The sequence below is a fragment of the Eleutherodactylus coqui genome, chromosome 1 (assembly GCF_035609145.1).
Source record: "Eleutherodactylus coqui strain aEleCoq1 chromosome 1, aEleCoq1.hap1, whole genome shotgun sequence".
In the NCBI taxonomy this organism is placed as follows: domain Eukaryota; kingdom Metazoa; phylum Chordata; class Amphibia; order Anura; family Eleutherodactylidae; genus Eleutherodactylus; species Eleutherodactylus coqui.
The window spans coordinates 438,509,131-438,522,853 of NC_089837.1; the positions used below are offsets into that span (position 1 = coordinate 438,509,131).

At 42.6% G+C, this 13,723-nt stretch overlaps 1 protein-coding gene across 1 annotated transcript in view; it reads left to right on the forward strand.

Annotated features, from left to right (window-relative positions):
• COG6 (component of oligomeric golgi complex 6) overlaps nt 1-13,723 on the forward strand; it is a 108,111-nt gene that overhangs the window by 16,137 nt on the left and 78,251 nt on the right. The window contains exon 4 of the mRNA XM_066582301.1: nt 5,041-5,099. Coding sequence (XP_066438398.1) covers nt 5,041-5,099 — 59 coding nt within the window. The remainder of the gene's footprint in view (nt 1-5,040; nt 5,100-13,723) is intronic.

The following is a 13,723-nucleotide window of genomic DNA, read 5'->3' on the forward strand; positions in this document are numbered from 1 at the left end:
ATGCCTCCACCCCCTGTCTTAAAGTTCCATCGCGTGTTCCCTAGTCTGGTTCCCCTTCACCCACAATCCACATCCTCCTATACTAAAGTCCATTTACACGGGATGAGCTACCAGGCAAACTATGCCTGTCAGCTTCTGCCAGTGATGCTCGCTCCTGAGCTGTTACACAGGAGCAAACATTGCTGGCAATGCTCACAGCGCTGCTGGCATGGAGGTAGAGTGGGCTGAGGCTCGTTCTCCCTCCGCCTGCCTCCATTCACAGTAAACAATCGTTCAGTTCTCTGCAAGCCGAAAATGAACAGCTGAACAGTTCTCGGTAGTTCAGTCGCGGCATGGTTCGATTATTTATTACATTAGACATATATATTCCACCCTACCCCCAGTTTCCTTGATATCAAGGATATTAATGAAATTCAGCCAAAACCAGGCACACGTATCTATATTACTTCCCAATTCCACACCATTCATAACCTGATTGGTTGTTTGGATTTACTCATTCCCGGTGATTGGCTATTAGAGTTGGCTGATTCACAGTGATTTGTTGTTTAGGTGGGCTCGTGTAGAAGTGAGGAGTAAAAGGCTAATATGCAAACCAGGCCACAGTAATAGCCATTATACCATTCTGCCCAAGAGGGTCATGGTTTAACCAGCTCGTATACATGAGTTGAGGATATTATTAGAAGCTTCCCCCAGTGGAGAACCTAGTATCTTAGAGCACTCAACTCTGCCAAGACCTGTAGAGATTCAACTTGATAGCCTGAGGGTTGACCAGCCTCTCTTATAATTCAGAGAGCTTTTGTGACAGTCATGAAGACCTTGCAGAGTCAAGGTCTGAATCCACCAGCACTTTTACAAGGAAAGGTCTTGTTCTTCTGGAACCACAACTCAAGAAGGTTGGACAAGAAATGCTCTCTGTTCCTGAAAGCCTGTCATTCCCTCAAATGGTGAAGCCTGCTGGTAAATATGAAGTCCACAGACCAGCTTCACTGGATCCTGTTGACTACTAATACATTCCAACTGAACTTGGGAGTCCATCTAGACAAATTTCCAGTGTTAGGCACTTGGACTACGGAGGTGAACTCTTTGACATCCAATCTGAGAGAACCTGGCTATTGGGTTTTACCCCTAGAGGGCTGGGTGAAAAGGAGCCTTAAAGGGTCTGGAAGAATGAGACTTACCAACTTCAGACCTATAGCAAAATGGGTCATAGCCCTAGAGGCCTTACCGAAAAGTATCTTCTGACGGGTCTGCAAAATGAGATCTACCATCCTCAGACCGGTGACAAAAGAAGGACTTGGCCTAAGTCCTAAAAGATTTATGCTGATCTTCCTTTGAACCTTTCGTAAAGGGTTCACATAAATAATTATCACAAATGGTTACAAACTCTTGGACAAAACATCTGCAAGTTTATAAGGGAGATCCAAACCTTTTTCTTTGTGAATCCATACAAAAGATTCCTCTTTGACAGAGTCTTGCTGAAGCTGCTGCTAAAGTTCCTTTATTAGGAAACTGTAATCAGCTCATCGCCCTTCCAGCTCTCTTTCTTCAGCGTTCCTCATAGGAGGAAAGCATCTCCATTCCTAGATCTCTCCTCTTGTCCCAAGATATAGTTAGCTAATGGAGATCAGGAAGATTGACAATTTGTTAATTCTTTTTTTTGGGAGATATAAGGCTTAAAAGTCACCATAGTTAACATAAGTAGATGGTCTTCTTCACCTGAGCGGATTTGCGTGCGTAGAGAATAGAACCCATTATTTTCACTGGGTTCTTTCTCGCTTTTGCACACGCATTACACACTCTCAAAAAAAGAACAGAAAAGCAACCTTTCTCTATTTTGGTGCACACCAAAGGCACTATAGGAGTCTATGGGGGTGTGTAAATGCGCACCCGATACCTGCGCAATGAACTCATTAAAGCTGCACAGCCTTTTAAATCATGGTGTGGGTGTGTCCCACGTCAATGTGTGTGGTCCCCAGCAGGGCAAATACACGCGTGATGGCACAACTTTCTGCACAGTGAGGGTCACACTATCTTATGTGCTTTTGCACTTATGCTCATGTGAAGCAACCCTTTGTCTGCTTTACGTATCCTAGAACTTTGATCCACATAATTTTGGTAGAGCCCGCGCCGCTAGAGGAGAGCCCGCGCCACTAGAGCAGTCTCCACCTCTTGGGCTAAGTAAAGTGCAATCTGGCTGGAATCAGATTTCTTGTGCGGCTTGAAGCTAGTAGTATATATTTATCAACCATTATAGGTTGATATTTCGGGTCTCTGAAAACACTGCTCTTGGGTGGTCAATTTTGAGTTTCGCTATGCATGAAGGCCATCCCTATAGGGTGATAACTTGCTAGATCCCCTTTATTGTCTTGCTGGGGGAGGTAGGAGAAGTGGGTTGATAATTTGTTTTCCCTTAGTCCTAACAGCAGCACAAGGGTCCAGTCCTAGTTATATACTATTCCTTTCTATTAAACACCGGGTGGGCGGGGCTAGGCATCCTTTTTAGAGTCCAGGGGCTGTAGTTATTTGTTTTTAATTAGATTAATTAAAAATTCCATCTATCCTAATTTTTTTACAAGTGTAGAATTGACCCCTTAATTGTGCTGCTGTTAGGAATGGAGATTATCAATCCTAATCAACGCATCTTGCTTAAAGGGGTCAAGGGTGAGAACTGAGGTCCCCTAGGTGCGGTCTCCTTAGATAGGCCAAAGTCAAACCAGTGTGTGGCATGGTGGATCCACAGCTGCCCATCTGACTAAACTGAAAATAGGGTGCTACCACTTCTGTCGTCATTTGGGTATATTTCTACACTCTGACACTGTCCAATCAGTGCTGACGGTAGGGTCACCACTTATAAACAAGGGGAATGGGAACACTCATTTGTCAATTTAGACTGGGGCTACACAGTGACTGTGGCCACAAAGCTAAAAATCGCTGTGTTGCCCTACGAAGTCAATGAGGTTCCCGTGACTGTGATCCGCAGGTAGTGAACAATACGTCCTCGCAGGGTTACATCACAATTTTTTTTTTTTTTTTTTATAGCGCACTTCCTGACGTAGCTAAAAGTTGCTAATGTAGCCCTAGCCTTATTCATTGATCTCTAGGAGGAATAACCAGGAAGTGGCACAAGACAAAGTTGAAATAAAAGGTGCTCCAAAATTATTTCAAGGGGATTATAAGCATTTGGTTAGGGGTTATTCAGATGGGCAGGTTTTCTGTCCGTGTATTTCAAGGACAGCGAACGAACCCATTATAGCCCATGAGTTCCATGTGAAAAACAATCGCATGTCCTATCCTAGTCTGTATTTGAGACAAGGACAGGACATGCATTGTGTGCTCGAGATAGTCAGGTGCAACTTTCAATACCACCGTCTGAATGAGGCCTTAGTGACCTCACATTGCTATTTAACTCAATGGAGTCACAGGCCGCCATGACATTGTGGTTGCAAAAAATTAAACCATGCAAATTTTTGTTTTTTGGTGACCATGACACTACCGTCACAGCATGCTGCAATTCAGTTGAGTTCAGTGGCAGTGCAAGGTAACAGGGCTACATGGTTATTTTTGGTCGCACAACTAACGTTGCCATGCAGCCCTAGCCTTAAATACAACGCTAAGGTCGTCCTAAAGGGAGAGCTCTGACAAGTCATGCAGCTTTGGGTGGTTGGACATAATCTAGTAGCAAACAGAGATCTTAAAGAATTATGTATATTGAATTGTTCTATTACGTAGTGATCTATCTTTACATGGAACCAGAAAAACCCATTCAGTAGACGTTTGCTCTTGTGATGCCTTACAAGAGTACCGACTAACTTGAAAAACTGTAGAGCAGCAGAACCATTGATGATCAGAACGTTCCATCTGTGAGCGATTGTCTTAGAAGTCTCCAGGGAGTGTCCGTCTCTTGTAGCGCTGCTTATATTTGGAATGTCGGAGCAGGTGAGATGAACATCTAAGCTAATGGGCAGCAGCAGCCGTAGGAGGAACATATGGCGAATGCATCAAGGCATGGCATATCCATCTTCTCTTTTTAGCAGTTCCTGTCTTAATAGTTGTCGGCTTTATTGCTCGTATAAGATGTCACCTGGTTTTACAACCTTTCCCCTCATTAGTAATTTTTCTCCGCACACAGTGGAATCTGTTAACAAGCTTGGAGTGCATGTATAAAAAGTCAAGGTCTTTATAAAGTCCTGATAGAGTTTTGCAGCAGAATCTCAACCTATGGCTGCCGATGGTCACACAATTTTGCCTATAGTGCTGCCATTAGTAATTATTAGGAAATTATAATACCAGGGTTTGCATTGCGCCAGACAGCTGTGCTACATACATTGTTCATCCCATACAACAGGGATCAGAAGCAGCACAGCACTGACGATGGACCTGTGACGTCGCTGTCATGCTCTGCTCCTGATCACATGACTGTGGCGCTCATCCTGAATGAATGACGCCCCGCCCCTCATCACATGACTGTGACGTAATCAAAAGTCCAGCATTCCTGTGCAGTTAGGGCAGACTACAAATCCCCTGTGGTTCAGTTGCTATGAAATACTAACGAACACCTAGCCGGACAGCAGCCGTGTGCCTACAGGACCTGTGATGATGTCACCGTCGTGTGATCCGGAGTGGAGCATGTAACTACCTCACTGGGGATGAAGGACCTTTTGATGACATCACCGTCATGTGATCAGGGACAGGCCATGTAAGACACTCATAAACCCACTCACGGACGGACAGGTCATCAGTAATTTGATTTTCGTGCTGCCATTGGTGTGCGGGGTGTCTACTTGAAAGCCTCTCTTATCTGCATTTGCTGTTTCGGTGATTATATTGTTTTGTTCTCAGTGAGCAGCCACTTCAGGATGAGGAAGAGCTGGTCTCTGGTGTTCTTCATTACCCTTATTGACAAATGATCACTATGTTTTCTTGTTTATCTCTATTTGTCAGACCTTCCGGCAACCTTTCATTGACCTTCTCTAGGTTCTGAGGTTTAGTGCTTCAGTCATTCCGATTTCTCAAACATCTTCTGTCTCGGTTGTTTTTCAGGCAGCTAAAGAACAAACCCAGGATTTGATTGTGAAGACTACAAAGCTGCAAGCGGAAAAGTAAGTGCTACTTGAGATGACTTATTCTCTATGGCTTGGAACCTGGAATAAGTAGAGTAGCAGATCCAGGCTGCCGCCTTTACATCCTAATCTACTGAAACAATGAGTTTTTGTTTGGATCATATACTTGGTCTTGAAATGAGAATATGTGGTCTTTCTGCTCAGTGCTACGCTCCTGCTACCTAGATACACTATATGCCAGAAGGCTTGTTTTACACTAATGCTATCCTGATACTTATTTTCAGCACTAATTACATATAGGACTTGCCTCCTTTTATATGTGGTATGCTTCTCATTCATTGTTTGATGTCCTCCCTGCTTGTTCATCTGTCCTCTGTTACAAGTTCCAATACATGCTTCCCGTCCCACTGATTATTCCACTACGTTAAAAAAAAAAAAAAAAACCTCAAAATTGACACCCTCTTAAAGATAAGCTTAACATTTAATCACACACTTAAAAACAGGGAAATTAGAAGCCCCAATCAAATACTTATTAAATTCCTACCTAAACAGGGTAACTACCCTAAGAAGGGCAACCTCGTTGCCAAACCTCTTCTTGGAAGACCCTACACTAATGATGGCAAAGAGCAGGTCAAAATAATTGTCAATTAGTGAGAGGAAAGAAGAGGGGAAGAAAAAAAGAATATTAAGTCTAGCAAAAAAACGCTCTGAGTGAAATTTGCATCAGGTCCAACACAGACCACTAGATACATCCAGAACAGATGCTGATAAAGATCTGCTAAAACAAAGACTGGCAATTAGGCAATTTAAAAATAAGTTGTCATCAACAGAGCAAAGACTCTGAAAAAGACAGGCATTGAAATGTTGATAGGTTTAGAAAAAGAGCATCTAATCTATCTAATCTAATCACTGATCAATTAGGAACGAGAAGGGTCTGACTCATAGCTAAACCACCCAATAATAATTGGCACTCCTGGTCAGCTTTTATTGCCACCTGGCCTGCTTCCTGCCCTGTTGCTCATTCCAGTTCTTGCTGCTCATTCCGGTCCGTCAGTATTTCTTGAACTCCAGTCCTCACAACTCCCAAAAGGTCAGGTTTTTAGGATTTTCCTGGCCCTCATTTTTGTATGTTGAGCTCCTCCTCGATTTGTTGTGCTCCCTTGCTGCTCATTTCTCCTATGAGATGCCCCCGGATGCTTGTTCTGGGCTCCCTTTAATCAGAGGGCTCTGTGTGGCCACATCATTATATATGGCTCACTTCTGTTAAGACTTGCTGATTCCTGCTATAGTTCAGCAGTTCTAGTTTCGCCAGGCTCACACGAACGGGTCGGATTCCGCATGTGAATGACCTGTGATCATTTATGAAAAGTGGTTGCGAATGATCGCGGATGCGAGCGTTTTTCCACACTGGCCGTACTCTATGCACAGCATAACATCCACATTGGAAGAATGATTTCTCTCGCCTTTTAGCTGGCATTGGAGCTTTTCCTTTTGAAGTTGCGAGCGTTTCCGCCACTCATACGTAATGTTAATTGCATATGGGTAACGAGCACTTGAGTCTATTGACTTCAGTGGGGGCTTTGCGTGCAGAATCCGCGTAAAATAGTTTGCTGTGATTTTTTTTTTTTTCTTCTTCTAATTGTGGAATATGCTATGAGTATCCCCAAGTGTAAGCTAAAAATGCATGCCTTTCAATGTCCGCGGATCATGATCACAGATTCTGCAATTTAATTTCACCCCTGAGAGCCCAGGCTTTATCTGGCATGCTAAAATTTCATTTATTGTGGTCCTTTTACACAGGCCAATAGTCGGGTGCTTATGTACCGACAGTCGTTCCAGTGATGATCGCTTTTGCCTGCGTCATCGCGTACGATCGTTCAGATTTTCGCTCGATTGTGGGAATCTGAGTAATAATCATTCAGTGTAACAGCCGAGTGACAAACTACCGTATATACTCGAGTATTAGCCGACCCGAGTATAAGCCGAGTCAATAAGTTTTACCACAAAAAACTGGTAAAACTTATTGACTTGCATATAAGCCGAGTTATACCCGAGTATATACTAGTTATAGAAAAGATGCAGTACTCACCTCCCAGCGTCTGTGTCCTCGACACAATGGTCTTCCCGGCGGTGCGGCAAGCTGCTTGAGAATTCTCCGCGCTGTTAGCTCCCTGCTCGGCTTTGAATTCCCCTACCGTGAGGGCTGTGTAGGTAAGCGCTGTGATTGGATTGAGCGCCAGCCAATCGCAGCCAGCGCTCGATAAACCTATCACAGCCATTCAGTGATGTCATGCACTGAATGGCTGTGAATGATTGAGCGCCGGTTGGGATTGGCTGGCCCTCAATCCAATCACAGCGCTTACCTGAAACGCCCAAAAGTCGCCCCATGTAAAAGGACCCCCACTGCACAAACAAATCTGGAGATCTACCTCTCCAAATCATGACCTGAAAAGCTACAGTAAAATACTACAGAATAGTTTTTCGATGAGAAATACAAGTATTGACTAAGAGACATAAATGTTGATGGTTCCTCTTTAACCCCTTTACGGCACTTGTTCCTGGGATTTAATCCTGCCTGATCGCAGAAATACAGTGCGGGTTTAAAGCCTCTGCTCCTGCAATCAAGCAGGAGCAGATCGGGTTGTCAGCTGTTAGTGACAGCCGACGACCTGAAGGAGGAGATAGAGGCGGGTTTTAACCACTTCTGTCTTCTCCTTTCCCGTGTACATGCGCTCAATGTACTAAGAAGTGGAAGTATTTCTTCCACTACACAAGCTGACTGTCACGTGATCGCCGGGGGCTCCCTGGCATAGCGGAGCTGGAGAGTCCTAGCAGACCCTGATGAGCTCTGCCTGTGACTATTGTCACTACAGGGGGATGCTTTCCCTGTAACTGGGGCTCTTAAGGATGCTGCTTCTATGGCTGCCACAACTACAATGGAAAAGTGTGTTTGAAAAAAAATAAAATAAAATAAAACCCCATGTGAATGTCCCCCAGAGGTCTTATATGACGTCATAGGCGACATGGATAGTAAGAAAAAATAGTTACAAAAATAAGTAAGAAAAAAGTACATAATGACCCAAAGCCAACGCCAACCAAAACCGTCGCCATATGCACCCTGTAATCCGAAACCATACATATTATATATCAAAATGTCCGAAACAAAATGAGGAACCCGTTCCCGTACGTTGTCTTAGCGTAAATATACTAATTTAAAAAAAATCTATAAATGTTAAAAACATAATTTTTTGGTAGCTTTTTACCCCCATTAAAACCAAAATAAACTGATTAAAAAAGTCAGTGAAAAAAATTACAAAAAATTTAATAAATAAAAAATAGCCCTATATATCACAGAAAAAAAATGCAGCAAAAATAATGTTGGCAGCTGAGGGAAAAAATAGGGCAGTAAAACCACCACATGGGTAGGATCTCTAAAAAGTGTCTGGTCCTAAGGTACCAAGCAACCTGGTCCTTAAGGGGTTAACCTGCGGTAGGTGCTTCTAAGTCACACGGCCCTTTTTGGTTATTGAAGTGGTGTCCTCACTTCTATGACTGGACACTTTGTCTCTCGTGCGCTCGAGTTTTTTCCATGTCTTCGTTCTCTGTGCTGCTGCAGTGACTACTTTATGGTGCAGGATGTTGTAGTTTATGTAAGTCCCCGCTCATGTAATGTGCCTTACCCAGTCGTGGTCTGAGCGCTCAGTACGGCTTCTGCATCCCGGGCACACGACTGACGGCGCGGTCATAATTGAGATTTAATAACCGCTCAGCTGGCTGCAATGTACTCTATGATAAAGCTTTTCTTGTGTTCAAGTGTAAGTATGTCGTACTAAGTAAACCCTTCCCGTTTAGAACATCGATGTTTTATTCTCTGTGTAATAAAACCCTGGTGAGTATGGATGGCCGCCTGTCATATTCATCTCCGCAATGGTGGCAACGCCGTTTGTCACTCTCTTCGCTTTGGGAAAGCAATAATTGATCAGAACGTCTCATCAAGCTTAATTTATACCCAAGCCTTGTTTTATAGAGTACGGTGTGTCATTTAGAGCAGGCCATTTAAAAAAGCTGTTTTATTTAAAGGGATAGTACCTTTAACCCCTTAATGACATGGCCTATTTTTTTTCTATTTTGGTTTGTCTTCTCGACTTTCAAAAATTTATAACGCTATCATTTTTCAGTAGACCTTGATATCTGAGATATCACTTTTTGCTGGATGAGTTGTATTTTTCACTGGTACTATTTAATATACTAAACTTTTTACACGTTTAATTTCATACTGAAAACTTTTTGAAAAGTGTTAACTGGAAATAAACACCATTCCGCCATCTTTGAGGGGAAGGAGCAGTGAGAAGGAAAGGAGGACAGAGAATTACCATTTCGGCATCAGAATGGGTCCCAGCTGTGAGACACTCGCTGATCACCTATCCTGGCGGTTTTCTTCAACATTTAGTGTGGCATTGATTACAATGGGGCTTCTCAGACGAGTGTTTGAGCGCGGTGATTTTTGAACGCTGTCTGATCTATTTTTGTGCGTTTCAATTATTTCTTTTTATACGCCCCTCATCACTCATCACAATGATGGGATGTGTTAAATGCTGTAAAATGCGTTTAAAAATGTAGCATTTTTACATACCCCTGTATGAGAGCAGCCTTAAAGAGACCCTTTGGTTTTTGGACAAAACTTTGTGATTGGCTTAGAGGGGGTGGTTATAATACATACTTATTTCAGGCCCTATTTTCAGTCATCCATGATAGCCGACGCAATCTTCAGACCACCTGATCCTGACAGTGCATTAGTTGTGTTTGACTATACAGTACCTGCTGTCTGGTTGGCCAGCACTTCTCATGTGATCAGCACTGGCCAATCAATCAGAGAACAGTACAAAGTGTGCATCCGGTAGCTAGAAAATTTGAGCGTCCCTGTTGGATGGCTGAAAACGGAATCCCCAAGTATTGGATCAGAGGGACATCAGCAAAACAGGACAGAAGCAGCTAATAATCCTCCCCCAAGTCCCAGGGTAGAATTTTGTCTCCGGATTGAAGAGTCACGCTAAAGGGGGTTGTGTGGAAATACATAACACCTGTCATTGTAGAATGCGGGCGCTAGGGCAATCAGGTGATCACCCCAGGTCCTGCTCTCTGCCCCCCATTAAACAGCTGATTTTTCCACCTCCAGCAAGACATTTTCCCTGCAGTGGCCATTCACATAAATGGCCATCCTGTAATTACAGCACATGGTTCACCCAGACAGTGCTCTCCATTCTGGTCATAGCAGTGGGTTCTGAGCTGGGGTCTATGAATTTCATGTGTCATAATATAGGGTATGTGTACAGGGGTGTGGTCTTGGCGCAATCCCTTTTTAAGGGAGCCCACAGTGGAATCCGACCCTGCCCATGGCCGAGGACAGTGCTTACCTCTCCGGATAGTCTTTTTTTCTGTACTGCAGATGTGTTCTGAAGCTCATGGACGTGAAGCCTTACATGCTATGGAGGCTTATTGCTGTGAAATCCAGAGAGGAACATTGGGCCTTAGTATGGGTTATGTGATAAATTGGCAAGAGGATGCAGGAGAGGAGAGAACAGAGGGAAACTTCGCTGCCAGTCCAGTCTACACAATGGGTCTCCTATTGAGCCTAAGGGCCCTCTTGCAATGACCAAGTATCGTTCAGATTCTCGCCGGATTAAGGGAATCTAAACCAGATCGTGCGAGCATTTACATGTAACGATTAGCAGTAATACATTCGGATCGTGAAGGCATAAAAATCAAACGACAATTGGCCAGTGAATGACAGCCATCTTATTGTGAAAGGAGGCGGGTGGAAGCGATCTCCGGGCCACTCCGCCTTCATTCTGTGGGAGATGACCGCTCCTATGTGAAAGTACGGGAGCGAATATCGCAGAGACGACTGTCAGGCACATCCGCACCCAACATCCGTCCCCTGTAAAAGCGTCCTCTAAGGCTGCAGTGTCTGTATACTGTGATATGTAGAAGCTGCAGAAGACAAACAGTGCAACGTTTTTCATCAAATCCTATTGGAAAAATGAGAATCGGCCCGAAATAAATGTATTTAAGGAGAGAAACAAATTGCCCCAAAAGGTGTCCATAATCTTTAAAGTGTAAATTAGTTTTTTGAAGAAATCTTCTATTGTGAAGCGCGTTCTGCTTTCTCGCAGCTTTCACTTGTTAGATATTTTTTACATGGTTGCTAATTAGCGACTAATTTTGTGTCTGTGGAATAATTTTAACTTTGCTCTACGATGAATATTCAGTAATTTTACCCACAGGGAATAATTTTTTTCTAAGTAGGAAAAGCTTAAATTTGGAGGAGCGCAGACATGTTTTCTTTTTAATTATTGTTTTTTGGTGCTAAAATTATTGGTTAAGTTAACCCCTTAGTGACGAAGACTGTTTGCGCCTTAATGACCAACTAATTTTTCAGGTTTTTTAATTGTCTCAATTCAGGAGCCATAACTTTTCAAGTTGCCCGTCGACATGGCCATGTGAGGGCTTGTATTCTGTGGGACAAATTGTATTTTCTAATGCCAACAATTTTGGGTATATAAAGTTTATTGTATAACTCTTATTGTGTGTGTTTTTTTTTTTTATTTTTTTTTTAAAGGGATTGGGGAAGAAAAAAATTCATTTTGTTTTTTTGGATTTCATTTTTATGGCATTCAGTTTACAAAATAAATAAGGTGATTACATTATTCTCTAGGTCAGCACAATTCCGGCTGCACCAAGTCTATATTTTGCTAATTTGTGCACACAAAACCGTTTTTTATTTTATTTTTTTAAAACTTGTTTTTGTGTTGCTGCAGTCCAAGAGCCATAGCCTTTTTATTTCTTCATCAGTGGAGCTCTATGGGTTTTTTAATTTATTTATTTATTTTTTTTTTGCGGGATGAACTTTTTGGGAACGTATAACATTTTGATTGCTTCTTGTACCGTTTTTTTCTAGGGACAAGATTAACAAAATTTGCAATTCTAGCATTAATGATGTGTTAAGTTAATTCTGCGAGCCAGTATGATTATGTCAATATCAATTTTGTATAGGTTAGGGTGGATTCACACGAGCGTGTTTTTGCGCGTACATAGGTGCGCACCTATGTACGAGCAAAAACACGCGTGTATGCAGCTGCGTGCATTGTTTTCAATGGAGCAGTGGCTGCTGCCGGCGGCTCCATTGAAAAAAAAAATGCTCTGCTGGTCCCCTGCATTCTTTTTCAGTGAAGGGCTTTACATATAAGCTCTTCCCTGAAAAAGTAACACTTTAGTTTAAAAAAAAAAAAGGAAAAATAAATACTTACATGAGCAATGTAATATGCTGTAGTTTGCTTACATAACTACAGTAATCAATAATCCAGTATATACAACCGTATTCAGTAATAATACCGTGTTTTAGCAGAAAAAAAGAAACGTAAAACAAATTCCACGGAACGCGCTGCTATTCGCGTGTGAAAGCCACAAAAGGCTCCATTCATACTGGGTTAAATTTATTTAGGCCAGTATTTTTTATGTTTTAAGAGATGCAAGCATTTTTATACATTTATCGCATGTACTGGGTGCCCATGTGCAAATGTGCGCCACCTACAAGGCTTAAATGATAGTAAATCCCAAGGGCTGTATGTGCCACGCCCTGTAACGCTAAGCCCCACCTACTTAACAAGCAGGTGCAACACAGGCAGTGTAAACGCTGAGAGTCACAATCCACTACACCCCCATTGTTCTTTAATTCTTAGTTAGGCATATATACTGGACATATCCATAGAGTATAAGTGCCAACCACAATTTTAATTGCCAAAAGAACAAAACTATTCTGAACTAATATGTGCGGTAAGTCTTTACAATGGCAGTTTATAAGACGTACTACTCTTGGAGCAGTAAGAGTGGTGCAGAGTATTAAGGCAGCAGAATGCAGTCCTAAGCTCTCACTCACGACCTGAATGTTGTAGGTTCAATCCCCTCTTGGGTCAGGTAGTTGGCTTAAGGTTGACTCAGCCCTCCATCTTTCCGTGGTCGGTAAAATGAGTACCCAACTTGCTTGGGGGGGTACTCATTTTAAACAAATTACCTGAAAGCACTGTGGAATAAGTTGACGCTATACAAATAACAAGTCTCTTCCCCTTCACAACTGGCTGAGTGATCATACTCAAAGAGTGGTCATAAATGGCTGCACATCCTAGTGGAAGAATGTACCTTGTGGGGTACCACAAGGCTCTATCCTAGGCCCAGTAGTGTTCAACATTTTTATAAATGATCTGGAGGATGGAATTGATGGGAAACTGATCAAATTTGCCGATGACACAAAGCTAGGAGGGATAGCTAACACTAGGGAAGAGAGAGAGAGTATTCAAAAAGATCAGGAAATGTTTGAACAGTGGGCAGAAACTAACAGAATGGTATTTAACAAGGAGAAATGCAAAGTCTTACATCTGGGCAAGAAAAATGAAATCGGCACATACAGAATGGAAGGAATTGGGCTAAGCAGCAGCACATGTAAAAAAGGCTTGGGTATACTAATAGATCCTAGACTGAAGATGAGTCAACAATATGACACAGCAGCCAAAAAGGCAAACACAATTCGGTGATGTATTAAGAGAAGCATAGAGTCTAGAGCACGTGAGGTAATCATCCCCCTCTACTCTTCCTTAGTCAGACCTCAT